Source organism: Pristis pectinata, chromosome 4 (genome assembly GCF_009764475.1).
Source record: "Pristis pectinata isolate sPriPec2 chromosome 4, sPriPec2.1.pri, whole genome shotgun sequence".
NCBI classification, from domain to species: Eukaryota; Metazoa; Chordata; class Chondrichthyes; order Rhinopristiformes; family Pristidae; genus Pristis; species Pristis pectinata.
Window position 1 is genome coordinate 78,079,231 of NC_067408.1, and position 21,941 is coordinate 78,101,171.

At 44.4% G+C, this 21,941-nt stretch overlaps 1 protein-coding gene across 3 annotated transcripts in view; it reads left to right on the forward strand.

Moving 5' to 3' along the window:
* The window catches only part of dmd (dystrophin), a 1,415,828-nt gene that overhangs the window by 1,002,103 nt on the left and 391,784 nt on the right, over positions 1-21,941 (forward strand). For all 3 annotated transcript variants that reach the window (XM_052015085.1, XM_052015086.1, XM_052015087.1), the window contains exons 47-48: positions 944-1,091; positions 8,698-8,847. In XM_052015085.1, coding sequence (XP_051871045.1) covers positions 944-1,091; positions 8,698-8,847 — 298 coding nt within the window. The remainder of the gene's footprint in view (positions 1-943; positions 1,092-8,697; positions 8,848-21,941) is intronic.

Below are 21,941 nucleotides of genomic sequence, written 5' to 3' on the forward strand. Positions count from 1 at the left end.
TTTCACTGATTGGAAATGAGATGATATAGAAATTTCCAGGAATGTAAAGTTGAATGGGAAATGCAATGTGTGTCACTTGCTGCATCCAAAATGTACAGATTCACCATTGGAACAAATGCATTTTTATTTCATGTGGTGTCCCTCTATTAAATAGAACACAAGGTTTCACTGTAATTTAAATCATAAGTTAATTTCCAAAGTTATGTCAGAGTACACATCATGTGTCATTTGTGGAAATTGGATAATTAAAATAAACTATACAGATTGTGATTGCAGACAGCAATAATGATACAGAAAACCAATGTAATAACATTGAATATAACTTAATTGCTATAAATTTGTTTCTTTGGCCATTGGCCTGGTTCAGCACTAATTGCAAGCTGTACGTTACTTATGAGTCACCAGACTTTTTCACTCCTGTTCCCCTCACTCATTCACATGCAATTCCAAAAGAGTTATATTTTTTTTGAGTCTTGGTGACAACTTTTTTTCACTTATGCAATTTTTATGATTTCCTGTGAACACAGGTGAGTAGGTAATTTTTAATGAGATTATGGATATGTGATGTAGCGGTGCAAAGTAGAGTTTTATGCTTGGTCACTTTCATCAGAAAATGTAAAATACAAGGTCAACATGATTTAGTGTGCTGTACATATTAATGTGTTGGAACCCCATTGGATGCACTTGACATAGTGCAGAGGCACAACATTAAATTTTGATGACATTAGCCTGAGTATGCACAGGTGATCAACTATTTTTCTTTGCATTCAGTCTTTAGTGTTTCACAAGGGCTCACAATTGTTGATTCCCTAATTTGAACAAAAAAGCACATTTTCTGCAAATATAATTGGTGACTGTAGTGGTGATGGAAATAAAATTGCAGACATTGCTAATTCCCAAATGCGATTCACATCAGTGATCTTCATTATTTTACCCATGACAGGTTGGAAGAGGAGAAGAATATTCTTTCAAAATTACAGGAAGATTTGAACGAGTATACCTGCTGGCTGGAAGATGCAGACAATACTTTGGGATTAGTACCTGACCCTGGAAATGAGCAGCAGCTGAAAGATTCACTGGAGAGAGTCAAGGTAATAGTCCAGCACTGCTGTAAGAATGTGAATTTCATTGTGGTGCCAGATTCTTTGTTCTTCATGTCAATTTCCAATAACTATATGCATAAGTGCACACTTAAGAGGTCCATTTGAAAATCACTGTGCTCATTTTAAAAGGCTTCTAAATTATACACCATTAGGAATAAAATTATAAAATCAATATTTCTCTGCAGTGGTCCAGTGGATTATTGAGCAGAAGTGCTCAGCAGTGTGGCACTGAAAGCAGAGTGACCCAAATTTGGTTGTGAATTCTGTTGTTTCTCGATCTGAGCTTGAGTAGCAGATGAACAAATGCCCTTGTTAACTTTGGACATTTAAAGATCCTGTGCCCAGTCACCATTTAATAATCCCCAACTATAAAGCTATGCATCTCGGCACCAGATGAGCCTCAAACAAACAGGCTTGCTTGTGTGATAAATAGTTTTCTGTGCTTTCTGTGTATTGGTCCACACGTGAACATGATCAACACAATGGAAGATCACCACTGCCTGTCATAAACAACACAAGAGATGTAAGGGAAAATTGAATGAACAAATGAAAATAGAAGAAAAGGTCTTCATAAATAAGCATGCATGGTGAGAATAGCCCTGATTTTATGGTCAGCAGTGAATTGCCTGCATTTGCTAATGACTCAGGATAAAAGACCGAACTTAATTTGTGCTGATCCCCAACCGTAAACTTCCTCTCCCAAGCCAGCACTAAACTCGGCAAGTCCCAACACAGCAGCCTCATCATGAACATTTAAATACTACCAGAAAAAGCTGAAAAAGGCATTTGTAGCCGGCTGTGAATGCGGGTAAGAGCTTGCCATCTTCCTGAATATCTCTGACATTTAGAAGCCTTCAAAACATACCAGAACTATTAAAAAATTGTAAATTTTATTTTAAAAGATGTATAAATACTCAAAAACAGGGATTTTTAAACAAATTAAAACAATTCACAACGTGTAAATTTAGTAAAACTTGCCTTGCAGCTTGTCCTCTTGAGATGCCATTCCTGTAACAGGTCCAGTTTGCTCAGATTATTCAAATGTATTCTCCAGGGAAGGTGCTACATCCTTGTGCTCCACCTCTGGACTTCAATTGTAGTCTGACATCAGAATTAGTTCTTGAAAAATTCCACAATCAGCATCAGCACAAAAGTTGGAAAGGTGCCATTGTGGCGACTCACCGTCCGAGCAGGCGAACCAGCTCGACGGTCGGGGTGCGCGTCGTCGGAGCGGCGAGGCCCAAGGTGGCGCTAGGCCTTCGTCTTCCCCGAGTGACGGAGGAGAACCCGCGCGTGTGAAAAGACTCTAATGACGTAGCGCGTACGTCATTTTCTCTCTCGGAAGGCGGGAACCGTTTCACTTAAAAGGCCCGCGCACGGCGGGAAATAAATCAGTCTTGTTCTACAACTCACAGACTCTTGTCTTTATTTTCACATCACGTTAGCAGCCACTACATTGGTGACCCCGATGGTCCAAATGGATTTTGGACCCTCACAATGACCGACAACGCAGCAGCCAACGCAGTGGCACTCAAGCTGCCCACCTTTTGGACGCTTTGGCCCCGCGTGTGGTTCGACCAGGCCGAAGCCCAGTTCCAACTTCGCCAGATCACCTCCGACTCCACACGGTACTACCATGTGGTCAGCTCCCTGGACCAGGAGACAGCCGCCCAGGTCGGAGACTTCATCCGGTCTCCTCCGGAGGAAGGCAAGTACCCGGCTTTCAAGGACCTTCTCATTCGGATATTCGGCCTCTCCCATTGTGAGCGCGCTGCCCGCCTGCTTCATCTCGACGGCCTGGGGGACAGATCTCCATCGGCCCTGATGAACGAGATGCTGGCTTTGGCTGAGGGGCACAAGCTCTGCCTGATGTTGGAGCAGGCCTTCCTCGAACAGCTGCCCGACGACATTCACCTGCTGTTGGCTGATGCCGATTTCAGCAACCCACGTGAGGTAGCTGCCCAGGCAGATGTCCTGTGGAAGGCCAAACGTGAGAGCAGTTCGTCCGTCAGACAAATTGCCAGACTGCGTGCCCAACGCCTACCTAAACCAGCAGCCAAGCGACCACACCCCGGAAACACAGACGACGACACTGACGACCAGCTGTGTTTCTACCATCAGAGGTGGGGCGTGGAGGCCCGTCGATGCCGCCCACCCTGCAAGTTTCAGGGAAATGCCAGGGCCAGCCGTCGCTGATGGCTACGGCAGCTGGCCATCAACACGGCCTCCTATTCGTTTGGGACAAGCAGTCCGGGCGTTGTTTCCTCGTCGATACTGGAGCAGAGGTCAGTGTTCTACCCCCAACCGGCCACGACACTCATAGCAGGCAATGGGGACCCGCCCTCAAAGCAGCAAACGGCACAACGATACGGACTTCTGGTACCCGTACAGTCCAATTACAATTTGACGACAGCCGTTTTACTTGGAACTTTACCCTTGCCGCCGTCGCCCAGCCACTCATGGGAGCAGACTTCCTCCGGGCCCATAGCCTGTTAGTCAACCTGCGAGAGAAACGGCTAGTGCACGCCAGAACCTTCCAAACTTACTCTCTGGGAGAAGCCAGCCTACCAGCCCCGCGTCTGGACTCCGTTTCCCTGTCTGGCAACGAGTTCACCAAGCTCCTAGCTGAGTTCCCATCGGTTCTGGCACCTCAGTTCAAGAATTCGATGCCCAAACACGGGGTACGGCACCACATTACTATGACAGGGCCACCACTTCATGCCCGAGCGCGACGACTACCTCCAGACAAGCTCTGCCTGGTGAAGGAGGAGCCTCGCCGCATGGAGGAGCTGGGGATCGTTCGCAGGTCAGGCAGCCCCTGGGCATCGCCCCTGCACATGGTCCCCAAAGCCACCGGCGGGTGGAGGCCCTGCGGTGATTACCGCAGGCTAAACGATGCCACCACCCTAGACCGCTACCCTGTTCCTCATATTCAGGACTTCGTGGCGAACCTACATGGGGCCCACATCTTCTCCAAGGTGGACCTCGTCCAGGGGTACCACCAAATCCCCGTCCACCCTGACGACGTCCCCAAAACTGCGCTCATCACTCTGTTCGGCCTCTTCAAATTCCTTCGAATGCCGTTCGGCCTTAAGAACGCCGCGCAGACCTTCCAGCAGCTGATGGACGTGGTAGGCCGTGACCTGGACTTGGTGTTCATTTACTTAGATGACATTCTCATCGCCAGCCGTAACCGCCAAGAACATCTTTCCCACCTCCGCCAACTGTACGCCCGCCTCAGTGATTTCGGCCTCACTATCAACCCAGCCAAGTGCCAATTTGGGCTCGACTCTATTGATTTCCTCGGCCACAGAATCACTGGCGAGGGAGCAACACCCCTACCTGCCAAGGTAGACACAATCCGCCATTTTGCCCGTCCCAACACGATCAAAGGCCTGCAGGAGTTCGTCAGGATGGTCAACTTTTACTGTCGTTTCATCCCTGCAGCAGCCTGTATCATGCAGCCCTTGTTCTCGCTGATGTCTGGCAAGGGCAAGGACATCGCCTAGGATGACGAGGCCGCGGCTGCCTTCATTAAGGCCAAAGAAGCCCTAGCAGATGCCGCGGTGCTGGTCCACCCCAGGACAGATGTCCCAACTGCCCTCACGGTGGACGCATCCAACACCGCGGTCGGTGGGGTACTGGAACAACTAATCGAAGGCCGTTAGCAACCCTTGGCGTTTTTCAGCAGGCACCTTAGGCCACCTAAACTTAAATACAGCGCTTTTGATTGGGAGTTACTAGCGCTGTACCTGGCAATCCGGCACTTCTGGTACTTTTTAGAAGGCAGGCCTTTCACAGCGTTCACTGACCATAAACCATTGTCTTTCGCCTTCTCTAAAATCTCCAATCCATGGTCAGCCCGCCAGCAGCGACATTTGTCCTACATTTCCGAGTTCACAACAGATATCCAACATGTCTCCGGAAAGGACAATGTCGTTGCTGACGCGCTCTCTAGACCGACCATCCACAGCCTGTCCCTGGGTCTGGACTACGCGGCCCTGGCTGATGCACAGCAAGTCGACGACGAGCTGCCCAGCTACAGAACTGCAGTCTCAGGCCTGCAGCTCCAAGATTTCGTAGTTGGCCCAGGTCAGCAGACCCTCCTGTGCGACGTCGCAACTGGTCAGCCCCGCCCTATAGTTCCTGCAGCCTGGCGGAAACACGTTTTCGACTTGGTACACGGGTTGGCGCACCTGTCCATCAGATCGACTGTCCAACTAGTTGCCAGCAAGTTTGTCTGGCACGGCCTGCGCAAACAGGTCAGTGAGTGGGCCAAGGCCTGTCCGCAATGCCAGACGTCAAAAATCCAACGATACACCAGGGTCCCACCACAGCAGTTCAAGCCTACCCGTAGAAGGTTCGACCACATTCACGTCGACCTCGTCGCTCCCCTGCCAGTTTCAAGAGGAGCACGGTACCTTTTTACCATCGTGGACCGGTTCACGGGGTGGCCAGAGGCAACTCCTCTCTCAGACATCACGACTGATTCCTGCGCCCGGGCACTGCTCACAACTTGGGTCTCATGTTTTGCTGTTCCGGCCCACATCACTTCAGACAGAGGCACCCAGTTTACCTCCAGCCTATGGTCTGCATTAGTGAACATGCTAGGGACGCAGCTGCACACCACCACGGCCTACCACCCTCAGTCAAACGGGTTGGTAGAACGTTTCCACCGCCATCTGAAATCAGCCCTGATGGCCCGCCTGAAAGGTCCTAACTGGGTCGATGAACTTCCTTGTGTTCTGCTCAGCATACGCACTGCCCCCAAGGAGGATCTCCACGCTTCATCAACCAAACTCGTGTATGGTGCACCCCTGGTCGTCCCAGAGGAGTTCATACCTGCTCTTAGGGGGCAAGAGGAACAACCTGCAGCAGTCCTGGGAAGACTGCGCGAGAGGCTGGGCAGCTTGGCACCGATCCCCACTTCGCGACATGGTCCATCCCCATCCTGTGAGCCCAAGGAACTATGAGACTGTAAGTTCGTTTTCGTTCTCAGGGGCACACCCCGGGCACCGTTGCAACGGCCATACGAGCGGCCGTTCCGTGTTGTCAGAAACAATGGGTCCACCTTTATTTTGGACACTGGGGGCAAGGAGGCAGTCTTCACGATGGACCGCCTCAAACCAGCCCATTTAGACCTACAACAACCGGTCGAGGTCCCAACACCGTGACGCGGGGGAGGTGGTGGTTTGTGTGGCAACTCACCATCCGAGCAGGCAAACAGGCTCAACGGTCGGGGCACGTGTCGTCGGAGCGGCGAGGCCCAAGATGGCGCTGGGCCTTCGTCTTCCCCGAGCGACGGGGAGAACCCGCGTGTGCGAAAAGACTCTAATGATGTAGCGCGTACGTCATTTCCTCTCTCGGAAGGCGGGAACCGTTTCACTTAAAAGGCCCGCGCACGGCGGGAAATAAATCAGTCTTGTTCTGCAATTCACAGACTCGTGTCTTTATTTTCGCATTGCGGTAGCAGCCACTACACTATCAACAAATAATATTTCATTCAACCACTGACTTGTTCAATGTATTTAAGTTTATGGTGAACATTGATTGTACTTGATGGTAACAAATACACATTGGGAAAGAGCCCAAGAGATGTTTTGCAATTGAAAACCAGACAGTACACCAAATCTTATACAGGTCAATACCTGTTATGGCTTTCCAATCTTTCTTTGTTTCTGCTCTTTGTTAGACAAAAGAAACAAAAATTAAATAATGATATTTACACCTTTCACAATGTGCTCCATCAGGAACAAAAGGACTCGACCTCACTGGTGGCTCCACTTCCCCAACTCCCTCGCGCTGCCCAAATTTGAAGTTAGCCACTGCAGGTTTGTAACATACCCATATGTTCAAGAGAACATTGTTTATTTGAGTCCACAGATACTAAATTTGCATTTTCGTCTTTTAATTCTATTTAATTAATTTCACTCCAAATGATACATCAGAAATATGCTGATCTGTTGTCATAAGTAACCTAGCTGGTTTTCTGAAATCTCATGTCCACTGCATTTATGCAACAGGCTTCATTGAGAAAGTGTTTAAAAACTGTTGTCCAGGAAAATAAAAAAAAGCAAATATTGGAAATCTGAAGTAAAAACAGAAAATGCTAGAAACACTCAGCAGGTCAGGCAGCATCTATGGAAATGGAAACAATGTTAACGTTCCAGGTCAAAGACCCTTGGTTACACCAAACTCCGTGGAATCTTATAGGTAACAGTTTTGCAGTCTCAAAAATACCTGAAACCATACACTTTGCTTCCTCCCACTGGGCTAATTTTAAATTCAATTTGCCTCTTCCTTGGATCAAATGGTTTTTATTGTTTTGACTATCATGTCGTATGAAGCTTTGAAATAATAATGTTAAAATCCACGTAGACTGCATCAAATGTATTGCTCCCATCCACTCACTTGATTACCTCTCAAACAATTCAATTAGTCATCCATAAGATATCTTTATTAGTCACATGTACATCGAAACACACAGTGAAATGCATCTTTCACGTAGAATGTTCTGGGGGGGCAGCCCGCAAATGTTACTGTGCTTCTGGCGCCAACATAGCATGCCCACAACTTCCTAACCTGTACGTCTTTGGAATGTGGCAGGAAACCAGAGCACCTGGAGGAAACCCACGTAGAAATAGGGAGAACATACAAACTCCTTACAGACAGCGGCTGGAATTGAACCCAGGTCGCTGGCGCTGTAATAGCATTACGCTAACCTCTACACTACCATGCCTGATAATCCTTCAGCAAATCTGTGCTGTCTCCAATTAATCTGTGTTTTTCTGAAATAAGGTTTATATTGGTTCATACTAACTCTTAGAATTGATTCCAACACCTTGCCCAACTCCAAGCTTAAATTAACTAACCAGCAATTACATGGTCTACCTCTCTCCCAGCATCTCCCTCCCCAGCTTATGAGAAAATGGGTTCACAGTCCTCTGGCACCACTCCAATAGCCAGGGAGAATTTTTTAAAAAATCTCTGCAATTTTCCTGCATGCTTCTTTTTACAGTTGGGATTTATTTTATCTGGTGGTGGCAATTTATGCACTTTCAAAGATAATTTGATAACTTAATAATTGCTCTTTTAATATGTTTATCCCATCCAATATTCCACACAATTCCTCTTTAATTTTGTTGTGTGCACCACCCCCTCTTGAGTGAATGCTATTGCAAAGTATTTATGAGGAACCAGACCCACTCCACGCAGATTACATTTTTGACCCCTACTCTTTTTGCATTGCTCATTATCTACTTATTAAACACTTGATTTTACTTGCCAGTATTTTTTCATATCCTCTCTTGGCTTTCCTAATTTCCCTTTTAATTTCATCCCTATACTCTGAGGTATTAAGCCTACGGTATCAGACAAAAGCTTCCATTTTCTGTCTTGCCTTGCCCTCTTGTGCACTTGGTCATCCAGGAAATGCTGGATTTGCAGAAAACAGATGGATTCCTGGAAGAAAATCCAGCCCTTAGATGAATATAAACGTGACCTTTTTAAAAGCAATGCACGATAATTTATAGTTAGATATTGAGTGAAAATGGTGTGCAGTTGGAATATGCATCTCCTCTTCCAATTTTTTCAGTCACAAGTGGAAGAATTATCCACACGGAAAGGGGTATTGAAGTCTTTAAATGAAAGAGGAGGAAAAGCACTCAAAAGCAAGTCTCTGGCCCCAGAACAACGCTTTAAATTGGAAAGAGATCTCCTGCAGGCTAATAATTGCTGGACGAAGGTATGGACTATTGGAAATTGCATGCATTGCTTGGAAAAAGCTCTTTAATTAAATAGTTGGATTAATAATTAGGATGATCAACCTATAAAGGGTGAATTTCGTAACTAGATATTTTCTGTTCAGCAATTGGTTATCTGTTTGTTGAATGCAGATCAGAATCAGAATCTCTTTTATTATCACTGACTTATATGACGTGAAATTTGTTGTTTTGCGGCTGCAAGCACAGTGCAAAGACATAAAATTACAATAAATTACAAAATGAATAAATAGTGCAAAACAAAAGAATAACCAAGTAGTGTTCGTGGACCGTTCAGAAATCTGATGGTGGAGGGAAAGAAGCTATTCCTAAATCGTTGAGTGTGGGTATTCAGGCTCCTGTACCTCCTCCCCGATGGTAATAATGAGAAGAGAGCATGGCCCAGATGGTGACATGATTGCCAGAAGCCTGATGTTATGAATGATTTGTTGTTCTTTGGCTTGATTTTCAGTTAGAAACATTCTAGTTAAGACATTTAAATATCAACAAGAGATTTGGTTTTTGGAAAAGTTTTATCTTAATTTTTTCAAACAGATAAACTGATCTGTGTTGCATTGAATCACACTAATGCTTCATCTAAGTTGTGTGTATTTGAAATGAAAAGGATGCTGTTACTTTCAACATTTAAAAAAAATTGCATAATGGGGTTTGAGAGGGATATTGTTCTGTAACTTTCCATGAAGGAAATCATTACTCCATTACTCAAATTCATTGCTTTGTAACATTTCCTTTTGCTTCATGATTCAGGACAAGTGACCTAATTCTTCCCTCCGTTATACAACCATTTTAAGGCAACCATCTTGCTACTTATTAGTTGCTCTATTTGATGTTTAAATTTCTAAGAATAGCAAAGATGTAGCTTCACAGAATAATGACAGCAATAGAAATTAGTATAAAAGCTGGAATGGTCTAAGGAGCTGATGACAGGATAGTGTGATACAGAATAGGAACCTTTGGTGACTTGAGAGGTATTTTCTCATACTTATTCCTTCGACCTCTCCCAAGAGGCCTGAATACTTAAACGGAAGGCTTATTGGCTTATTCTGAAGGAAAAGCAATTCCATTTAACATAATAGCCTTTTTGCAAACCCCTCAGTGGAATTTTATCTTCAATTCCAAACCCAATGTTTGGAAAAGAGGCTGAAGCCTTCAAATGAGAAAATTACTGGAAATGATGGTGGGCATAGAAGATGGTTCAGTGGAATTTTACTCAGTATGACAAAAAGCAATTGCAAGGTTTTCAGAAGATCTTGGCCTCATACATACTTACCCTATGCCAGCAATTCTGAGACAAGCTGGAGGGCAGATGCCGGAGCACCAGACCTCCTCCTCTGCCTCTTTACTTGATTGTGCTTGATCTGCCCCACCACCAGTGCTCAAGCCCGCTTCTCTAATTGGGACATTCAGTTTTTGCAGACGTTACAGTCAGAAATGATATGACATGTTAGCTGTTGGTTCTCCCTGGAACTGGCAGTTGAAGATCAGTTTGATCTAGTCCCACGGATTGTCCTTCATGAAAGTCCACCCTAAGTGGTCACTTCTCACCAAGGAAGACCACTTACCATGCTACTTTCCATTTTAACATCCCAGTCTATACCTGTCTTCATCAATATCTTGGTATTGGTATTGGTTTATTATTGTCACTTGTACCAAGGTACAGTGAAAAGCTTGTCTTGCATACCGATCGTACAGGTCAATTCATTACACAGTGCAGTTACATTGAGTTAGTACAGATATCTATGACTTTGCCAGGTCTTGCATAAACTGTCGTTGTAATTTGGCAGCTCCACATGACTCGTGGTAATTTCTAACACTTGAACAGACTTGAAGAATGTATCTAAAACCCAGCCGTAATAATCTAAAAAAAATACATCCACCCATCCCACTATATAATTGCTGGAATTGGGCCATTTTTGCATCCATGCCACTTCCTTCCCCTTAATTCCCTAGGCTTCCATCTCTTTAATAAACCTGTATTACACATAGTCAAACAGGTGAAGTGGGTAGTGCCAATCTTTTTGTTCCCTTTAGCAGGTCCATGAGTTTGTGTAAGGATTTAACTTAGCTGCTTATCTTGGAGTCTGGTAAGACTCATAATGGAGAAGTTGGTTAGTGACAGAATATGGATACAAAGCTAGCAATGACTACAAATAGGTCGTACCAAGGCTCACCTGATAATGGCCCTAGAACCTCAGTAACATGAAACCAATGAATTGGGATGCCTACTGGGCAATCCCTAACATGGAACCAATGAATTGGGCTCCATACTGAGCAATCCCAACGAGGTTTTCAAGTCAGGTTTATTTCAAAAACCACAGGCTCAGGTACAATTGGTTCCCGAGGAGGTCACAGGAAAGGGATGGCAAGTTGACTTTGGAGTTGAGAGGAGCCATTGGTTGTTGCTGTGCCTGTGGCGATCAGCAAGTTGCTGTGTTGTCATGAAGTGTGAAGTGGGGTGGGGTGGTGAGCGAATGAAAAATTTCCTGCTTTCCTTTTCTTCGGCATCCTCTGCTGATTAATAAAGCCCACTGGTTAGATGCTGCAGACTTGCAAAAACTAATCAGACCTGAGACAATACAAGCGTCAATTAGTTTTTGACCAATTTGTAGTGGGGGGTCTCTTAGCCCCTCACTCCCATATGCAAGAAGCCCAGTGCCATGGATTGTATTAATAGATCTGCAAAGGTGATATGGCATCAAATGTATACCAGGTGGCATTGGATCTTACTACCCATCTTTTATATCCCAGAATCTGCTGAAATGGGGTAAATTTTTACTTCTGTACTTGCACACTCAATTCAATTGGCACAGATCCTCTTCAATAACCATAAACTGTCCAGGGAGAGTGTAAACCCTATACCTTGTACATTATGCCTACTTCATTTCACTATTTGGACTTAATTCCGAGTAATCTGTAAATGATTTCTGCTGAAGCTCCTTTTTCTTACACTGGAAAAAACTAAGCACATTAATCATCTTGCCAATAGCAGTATTTCTATTGCCTTTGAGCTCTAACTCAAGGTGACGAATCGACACAGGGAACTGTGTTGGCTGGGGAACCGTGCTTGCCAATATTATCAGTGCCTGTTCTTTTGGACCAGTTTGGGAAAACAGTTTTATAATCGGTTTCGCACATTTTGTTGTGCAGTAAATGGATTGATAGATTAGGCCCAGAGCCAGTGAATGAAGGCATTGGAGGTTTGCTATAGGAATTTAATACACTTTAATGTTATTCCTGGGCTGTTGTCAGTAGAAAGAGATGAGCTGGATTATTAGAGAGTAAGCAGGATGCCAGAATTCCCATCTGCCTCGTTCATCCAGCATAGGCTCTCAAACTGTATGTGTGATGAGTATCAGTGCAGAATGCGAATGGTGGCTTCATCCAGCACAATTTTAAATGCAGATATTCAATAATAGAGTTAAATGTATACAGCCAAGGAAGCCAATCCATTGGCCATTTCAACCATGCCTTGATTGGTTTCACTGTAAATCTTGTGTGTGCATACCAGTGGGGATGAAACTAAGAAGGATGCAGGTTAAGCGAAATTGTTCTTTTTAAACACTGGCTGCTGAGAGAAGCCTTTAGCAGCTGTACAGCCTGGTCACTCACATGGAGCACCTGACAGATGGATGTACAATAGCTGCCACGCACCAAAGTCATGACAAGGTCACAGTGCACATTCAGGAGCTTGTTTTCACATTATTTTCACAAATTTCACTGACATCAATTTGTATCGGGCCCAACTGAGTTAGGAAACAGCATCTTTCCCGATCCCAACTCTGCAGGCCAACATAAAGCTGGCACATTGTTGGAAGCCTGTAGAAATTAGACTGGCTCAATTACATTTCAGCATGAGCAAAATGCTGCAGATGCTGAAAACCTGAAATGAAAACAGGAAAAGCTGGAAATACTCAGCAGGTCAAGCTGCATCTGTGGAAAGAGGAACAGAATTAATGTTTCAGGTCAGTAATTCCAAAACATCAGTGACCTGAAACAGGAATTCTAATTCTCTCTCGGGTGTGTTCTGACCTGCTGAATATTTCCAGCATTTTCTGCTTTGTTCTACAATAAGCCTTTTTCCTTTTTAGCCTCTATTTACATAACATTTAATTACCATTTAGAATTATTACTTGATCCACAAGTGAAACATCATTGCAGTGCTCTTAATAATTAGACGTGACAGCTTTACATCTCTCAAGAAAATGAAATGGAGGGTGTATTGCAAGAATTTTGCATTTTTTCAATCTGTGGAACACCTACTCTAACACTCACTGTCATAATTTATTTATTGCCTTGTCCATAAAATCCACAAAAATGACATGCATGTATCGGGTGATATAAAAGGCCTGTTTTCGAATGACAAACAAAAGTTGTATTATGATGACCCAAAATGCAGTTGTGCAGAGGATGGACAATCGATGCTTTTTGTGAGAGAGTCTTAAACAGTGTGGAAATAGGCCCTTCAGCCCAACTCATCCATGCCAACCAAGTTGTCTACCTGAGCTCGTCCCATTTACATTTGGCCCATATCCCTCTAAAACTATCCTATCCATGTACCTATCCAAATGCCTTTTCAATATTTGTAATTGTACCTAGCCTCTACCACTTCCTCTGGAAGCTTATTCCACATACCCACCATCCTCTGTGTGGAAAAAATTGCCCCTCAGGTCCCCTTTAAATCTGTCCCCTCTCACCTTAAACCTATGCCCTCTAGTTTTAGACTCCCCTACCCTGGGAAAAAGACCATGACCATTCACCTTATCTACGCCCTTCATGATTTAAGTATCTTTTTCAGGTCACCCCTCAGCTTTCTTCGTTCCAAGGAAAAAAGCCCAGAGCCCATCCAATCTCTCCCTATAACTCAGGTCCTTCAATCCTGGTAATGTCCTTGTGAATATTTTCTGTGCCCTTTCCAGCTGAATAACATCCTTCCTATATGTAGGTGACCAGAACTGCACACAATACTCCAAGAGTGGTCTCACCAACATCTTGTATAGCTGTAACATCACATCCCACCTCTTATACTCAGTGCTCTAACTGATGAAGGCAAGTATTTCAAATGCCTTCTTCACCACCCTGTCTACCTCTGATGATACTTTCAGGAAACTATGTGCTTGTACCCCTTGGTCTCTCTGTCCTACAGCACTGTGCAGGGCCCTGCCATTTAATGGGTGAGTCCTGCCCTGATTTAACTCAGCAAAATGCAGCACTTTACCTAATTAAATTCCATCTGCCATTTTTGGTCCACTTTCCCAGTTGATCTCAATCCAATAGTAATCTTAGGTAGCCTTCTTCACTGTCCATTATACCGCCATGAGAAAAAATTGGGTTGGTTGGTTCACAGTTTTGCCATTGTAATTGCAGTGGGACTTTGTCATCTATTGCCACTGCAACATGCAAGTGTCAGTAACTTTCAACACAGGCACAGTGGACTGCAAGAATTCTGAGGTTCCATCAGCGATTCAACCCTCCTTCCTAATCTGTGGTGAAGGTACTCTCATTGTACTGTTTTGTCGTGAGTTGCAGCACTTTTACCCAGTGACAAAGAAGAAACTGAAATGTATTTCCAAGTCAGGATTGCATGGTGTGTGGATGTGAAGAGAGCTTGTAGACAATGGCATCCTCCTGCATGTGCTGCCCTTGTCCTTCAATACAGAGATTGCAGGTTTGGAAAGTGCTGTCAAAGAAACCTTGATAAATTGCTGGAGTAATTTTGCAGATGGCACTATAGTCACGATGCACAGCTGTTGCAGGGATGAATGTTTAGAGTGATGGATGGGTTGCCAATCCAGGGGACTACTTTATCCTGGGTGGTATCTTGCTCTTTGAGTGTCGTTGAAGCTGCATGAGTGACAAGTGCAAGTGTGACTTGCCACTGATCTACTCAAACATGAATCTTGCAAAGGCACAGGCAACTTCATTTTCTGAGTGGTTGCCAAAGAAAATTGAATATCTTGCAGTCATTATGCCTAACACTGAAAGAAAATTTAGTCATGAAGCAGCACAAAACAATTGGGCCTCAGATACTACCCTGAGAAACTCCTGCAGCAATAATTGACCTATAACTACCACAAACAATTTTCGGGATATGAGTTATGCCTCTAACCAGTGGAGAGTTCTTCTCTTGATTTCCTTCAGTTTTATATGAGTTCCTTCAGTTTTACTTGAGTTTTTTTGATGCCACACTCCATTCAGTTAAGGTCATGGACTGCCGCACTTATCTCAACTCTAGAATTTAGCTTAGTGTCCATGCTTGAACAAAGGCTGCAGTGACGTCTAGATTGGAGTGGTCAAGTTGAAAGTGATTTAGTTGTCTTGCTTTTTGTGAAGCAGCTTGGTTTGAGTTACAATTCGTTTTGAAGCACAAGACGTTCAGCAGTAGAGCTGAGATTTTGTCAGTGTCCGCAGTCTTTACTCTGTCCATAGTCTTGAACATTTCATGATATCACTTGGAATAAATCAACTTGGATGAAGAGTGGTTTTGTAGGTGGTGGCGACCTCAGGGGAAAGCCACAGCTGGGTTATCCACTTGACCATACTGAATGAAGATGGATGCATACATTTCATAGCATAAGCTTGCTGAACTCATGCCCACCATGGCCAGGATCAGAAAAAGGGAGATCTATGCTGTAAAGTTTGTTGGATCTTTGAAGGCATCTTTTGTTGAGGTCAGTGATGTGCGCTAGCTCTTTAAGAGCACGAGAGCTTAAGAAATACTGGCTGCAGTCAGTCATTCAACTCCTTGCACTTATCCCACAGTTCCAGAAGATCATTGTTGATCTTCTACCTCAGTGCTATTTTTCTGCACCCCATATCCCTTGATTGCCTTATTATCCAAAAACCTCTCAACCTCTGTCATGAACCAACTCAGCAAGCAAAACTCCACAGCCTCCTTAGGTTGAAAATTCTGAAGGTTCACAGTGCTCTGAGTAAAGGAATTTCTTTCTATCTTTGTCCCCAACAGCAGGCCCCGTATCTTGAGACCGAGATCTTGGTTCTGGACAACCAAGCAAGGGAAAGCTTCAAATCTGCATTTTTGTTATTGACCAGAAAGTCTTGAGCACTAACCAATTTCTTGACCCATTGCTGTTTGTGTGATTGTTGCACGTCAATGAGAGAACAAATTTCTCTCCATTGCAACAACATCTACACTTTATTAGCTGTGAGACACTGTAATGTCTTTAGTTGAGAAAGGTGCCCCGTGCTCAGGGGGATAGGTAGGCCAGAGTAGCTCCAGTTTTAAAGGCAAGTGTGAGCATCTAGAATGAGGTACAAGAGGCCCACAAATTTACAGATTGCCACTTGGTCGGGAAGTTTCTTTGTTTACCTAACAACAACCAGCAGCATGCAAAATAACGAGGTGGTGATTGTAACCTAGTATGAAACACCACCAATATTTAATGATGCACTCCAATCATACCCCTTACGGCTCACATTGGTGAACATGACACTAAATTGAATGACCAAGCACTCCCAGCTCCAACACCAGCACTTTCGAACTTTGTAATTACGTACTTTATAATTACTTGTGGTTTAATTTTTCTGTTACCTTTGTGTCTGCTGGTTGAATTGTATGTGTTTTTGGAGGTTATCTGTCCTTGGCTAAAGTTCATTTACATTATTGTCCACAGTTGAGGCTGTTTGTGTGGGATTTGTGTTTACCATGTATGATTTTGCTGGGTTTCCACACTTGGGTGGCCCTATCAGGTTTCCTCTGGGAGTTGAGCCTGATTCAGAGAATTAAGAGCCCTGTCAAAGAGTGGAATGAGCTGTGAGAGGGAGGACAGGAACGGGTTTCTTGGCAGGAGGCCATATCCACGAAAAACTGAGAGGAAATATTATCTTGCCTCCAATTCAGTGACAACCCCTCAAGGTGTTTTCAGTTCGCAAGAGGTCATGAGTGAAATCTGTCAACTGTAGCCTTAGATAGAGAAAAGACATCATTGCCTCCAGCAGTGGATATTTTTATGCATCTGATTTCTTACTGGCTACAGCTGGAGATATATGCAATGTCTCGCAGTCTATTGTGCCCTTTTTCACAAGGGAGGTGATTGTGGTTGTTAATACAGTGACATATGCATTCATCATATTGCTACTTGCCAGAAACATGTTGGATTTTACAAGGATTGCAGGATTCCCCCATTGGGAAGGGTGCCATTGATTGTGCACACACTGGATCATCTGTGCTCTCTCACAATGAGCAGAAGAAAGTAATTCCACTCACGCAGTGTGTAGGTAATGTGTGACCACATGCAGTGAATCATATGCTTGAATACCCACCATGTTAGGAGCAGTTACATTGCCTTCATTTTGCAGTGTTCCTCTGTGCCACCTGTAATTAAAAACTCCAGGGGAAGTCAAGGACCAGCTACTAAGTGGCATGACATAGTTTTTTACTCCTGCCAGGAACTCATACTTACAGGCACAGCATGTCCACAGTGGGAGGCATGTTGTCACCATAAGTGTTACAGAGCAAGCCATTGACATCCTCCAGCAGTCCTTCCACTGCACAGAGGAGGGGCCATCAGAGTACCATGACCAAGGATCTATGATTCTGGTGCACCAGCTCAACATTATGGAGGAACAACTCCTGTCCCCAGGTGTCAAATGAACAGCTGAAGAACATGAGGAGAAGAAAGAGTTGGAAGAGGAAGAGAGGCTACAACACTGACAGTACACATCTGTCTGTGCCATCTCTCCATTCACACATACCGATACTTAACTTAAATCTGTCGCTAACCCTAACAATGTCCTCTTTCTCGTGCAAAAATAAAATGATCAACAAATGCAAGTTCTAACCCAGTTTTAGAACCAGTGTTATATGTTTTATTTTGCATGCATTATTTAATCAGTCATGAATGTGTTACCTTAACGCTTGAATTCTGTGCCCCTTTTGTCTGTCCCTGTGTTGCGTTGCAGTGCTTCCCCAGGTGCTGTCACATTGGAGGGGGCACTGTAGGTGGCTTGAGAGAATGATATCAACAGCTCTGTGCCCAAAGGACTGCACTTCACTTCAGACTGCACCGTCTCAGCTTAGGCTGCAGCAGTGTGAGCTGGCTGCCAGACACACAACAACAAGGGCTCTGGTAGAGCAGCAGGGGTGGAACACCTGAGAGAGGACAGAAGGGTCCCTGTTCCAAGGAGTGCAGGCTTTACAGAGTGCCAAACTGCCTTCTTGGCTGGGATATTTGGATTCCTCATCTGACTTCCCCTGCAGGACAACTGTGTGAGTGTCTCTGAGCAGGCGCCTCTGGTATCCTTTCAATCCCTGACTACCACCAGCCTTTACCTCCCTTCCAACACACACACACACACACACACACACACACACACACACACACACACACACACACACACACACACACACGCAAAAAAAAAACCCTGGCTCCTGCATACTTAAGCTTCCTGTTTATCGGTGTAAATCTATCTTTTATCCTCAAGCTGGCAGCTGTAAGCATAAGATTGAGTTGTGTTATCACTCTTTTTGCTGCCATCTTTCCTTCCTCCCCTGTTTGGGAGGTTTCCAGTTCTTGGGTTCCTGAAATGGAAATGAATTCAAGTTTAGATTGTGTTTCAGAGATAGAAAATAGGTCGTGTGGGTTTGCACCATCTGTGACTGTGCGTCATGAAGGCTTGTGAGTTGAGGAGAAGTGTGGCGCCGATATTATCCTTTCCCCTGATGCCAAGTGCACTCCTTGTTCTGGGTCAAAACATAAAGGCTTCCACTTCTTCGCTGCTGCCTCCCTATCCTGCAAGACAAAAGTGAATTGTGACAGTCAAAGAGCATGGAAGCAGGCTCTTTGGCCCACCATGTCCTTGCTAACCATTTACACTCCTCCTGCACTAATTCCATTTTATTCTCCCCATATTCCCATCAACTCCCCCTGCCTAACCTCTGCTCCTCACCTGCACACCAGGGGAAATTAACAGTGGCCAATTAAGCTTGCAACCATCACCGGTTGTGGGAGGAAACCGGAGCACCCAGAGGAAACTCACTTGGTCACAGGGAAAACATGAAAAACTCCACACAGACGCACTGGAAGTCAGGATTGAATCTGATTCACTGGAGCTGTGAGGCAGTAGCTCTGCTAGCAGTATCGCCCAAGTTGTTAAATGTCCTGCAGCATTTTTGGGTGATGCGACAGACATGTTTAGAAAGTTGCAGTGGATGTGAGGATCGCAACGTCTGTATCCGTGTGAGGGTAAGGCAGGTCACAAGAATTGAAGGATTGAGTAATACTTGCTGGAGTATTGGTCACTAACTCAAGAGGGTGGCATGAGTTGATTAAAGAGTGGGTGTAGGTTGCCTTTAAGTAGCTTTAGTCACCCACGATAGCATGTCCCACAACGATGCATGCAGCCAGTGATCAGTGTAGTGAGCACTGCGTGCATGCAGCAATCACGCAAAAGAAGAGTCCATCCCAGTAATATCTTGACTGAAGTGGGTTATTTGCATATGGTGAACATTTTTTCAATTTTTTTCATCTCAGTAGCGATGCGGTTTCCTCCTCCCATTTTGTAATCTGCACTGCTGCACATTTTAAGAAATGGTTTTTTGAATCTCATCAATGTGGGATTGTCAATTTGGTCATTTTTGAAATAAGTTATCTGGTTCAATTACAAATAATGAATGCAGCTCTGGGTACTTTGAATTTTTCACAGTTTAGCTTAAAATAATTAATCACCCAGTGAGGCTGTTAGGACAAAAATGGATCTGACTGAAATACTGGCTGCAAAGTCAATCATAATGTACATGGATTCTCTGGAGGTTAAGAGTCCATTACTGACCTGATTTCAAAGGCAATTCAACAAAAGTAAATATTTGTTTAGACAAACCAGTGACTAGGGAACCATATAAAAACTGTGTAGGGGCATAAAGTATATTGTGAGGAGGATATATGAAATGACATTTTTTTTTGTTTCCCAGGTTTATTTATTCTTTTGGACTCTTGTTGATAATTTCTTAAAGATAAATGAGAAAAATGTCCAGCATCAGCCATTCATGGTGATCACTAAATGAGAGATTTTCAAATGTCAAAATATTTTGCCAGAAGAAATATAAGCTGTTTCAATACTAGCAAATACATTGACAGCAAATCTCAGTTATTAATATATCTGTGATCTCCACAGACATTTGTTGTGCACATAGGGATGTTTGACAGCTCGCTGCTCGAAACAGGACTTGGTGTTATATTTCCTGCATTTGCCAATATCACATTTTCTCCAATGGCCACTTTGTACTGAGGGGGATTTTTTTCAAAACGATTGCACTTGCTGAAGATGTCTCACTTTGAGCTGCCTCCTGGCAGTTTTGCTGCTGATTATTGCTCTGAAGTTCTTGTTGATACACAACATCAGGAAAAATAGAACTTTCTTTTTCTTTTGGACATTAAATCAAGGCATACAAGAACACTTAGAGTAAAGACAGACTGGTTAGTCAAGGTGATGGATTGTGAAGCAAATTAAAGAATTACAATGACAAATAATGGTTTCATCTTGGATATATTTTAGAATGTGCAATGTCACACAATAGGACCATTACCAATAAATAAAAATGCAGAAGCAGATATGATGACAGAGTTAAGTTGTAAGGAGCTTGAGAGAGTGTTAGAGAAGCAAGGAGCTTCTTCTCCCAAAGAGGGACTCTGAATTTTGCTTGAAATGGACTGAACTCAATTTTTTGTTCCTTCTCTCAGACCTGAATTTCCCTTGGCTGCTGAATTTACAGAGAGAAATAAGGAAGCAATACTTGAGTGCATCTGGTCCTCAGCATCTGACTCAATATGTCATCTGAACCTCTGTGGAACTGGCATCTGCAACATTCAAGTCCCCCAGTTGCAGCTCCTGCAGACTTGTGGTCAGTGATGCACCATATGGACCCTTCCTCCCAGAAGGTGCCAGTCTCTGAGCTGGTCACATGGTGCCACACTACACCTTCAAGAAGGCAGGTCTCTTTCTCCTGAAGTGGCAGAGAGGTGTCATCATTTTAAGGCTCATTTTAGATAAGATATCTTTATTCGTCACATGTACATCGAAACACACAGTGAAGTGCACCTTTTGCGCTGAGTGTTCTGGCGGCAGCCAGCAAATGTCACCATGCTTCCAGCGCCAATATAGCATGCCCACAACTTCCTAACCCGTACGTCTTTGAAATGTGGGAGGAAACCGGAGCACCCGGAGGAGACCCACGCAGACACGGGTAGAACGTACAAACTCCCTACAGACAGCGGCCGGAATTGAATCTGGGTCGCTGGCGCTGTAATAGTATTACACTAACCGCTACACTACCATTCAGCACAGTGGTGTATAAGTATAGCCACGGTAGTGACCTGGGTTCAATCCTGACCTCAGATTCTGTCTGTGTGGATTTTACATGTTCTCCCTGTGACCATGTTGGGTTTCCTCCCAGTGCCAAAGACTTGCAGGCTAGTAGATAAATTGGCCTTTGTAAGTTGGCCAAAGTGTAGCTGAGCAGTGGAATCTGGGGGGTGGGGGACTTGATGGGAATGTGGTGAGAATAAAGTGGATTAGAGTTGGATTAATGTAAGTGGCTGCTTGATGGTCAGCGCAGAAGCAGTGGGCCAAAGGGCCTGTTTCCCTGTTGTATCTATGATGCCATCTCAGCTTTTTGTGTGATGGGGAACAGAGAGACGCGAGTAGCTGCTGTATGCAACTGCAACTTGTGATCAGGTGTATGCAGTGCAATAGAATTAAGAGAAGAACGCTTGAAGAAGTTTTTCATGATGCCTCCTCCAGTATCACTGCTTGTCCCAGCAACTTATTGCGTGCAATTCTGGTCACCTCACTATAGGAAGGATGTTAAGGCTTTAGAGAGGGTGCAGAGGAGGTTTACGAGGATGCTGCCTGGATTAGAGGGCATGTGCTATCAAGAGAGGCTGGACAAACTTGGGCTCTTTTCTCTGGAGCGGCGGAGGCTGAGGGGTGATCTGTTGGAAGTGTATTAAATTATGAGGGGTATAGATAGGGTGGACAAGCAATATCTTTTTCCCATTATTGAGCGATCCAATACCAGAGGGCATGCATTTAAGGTGAGAGG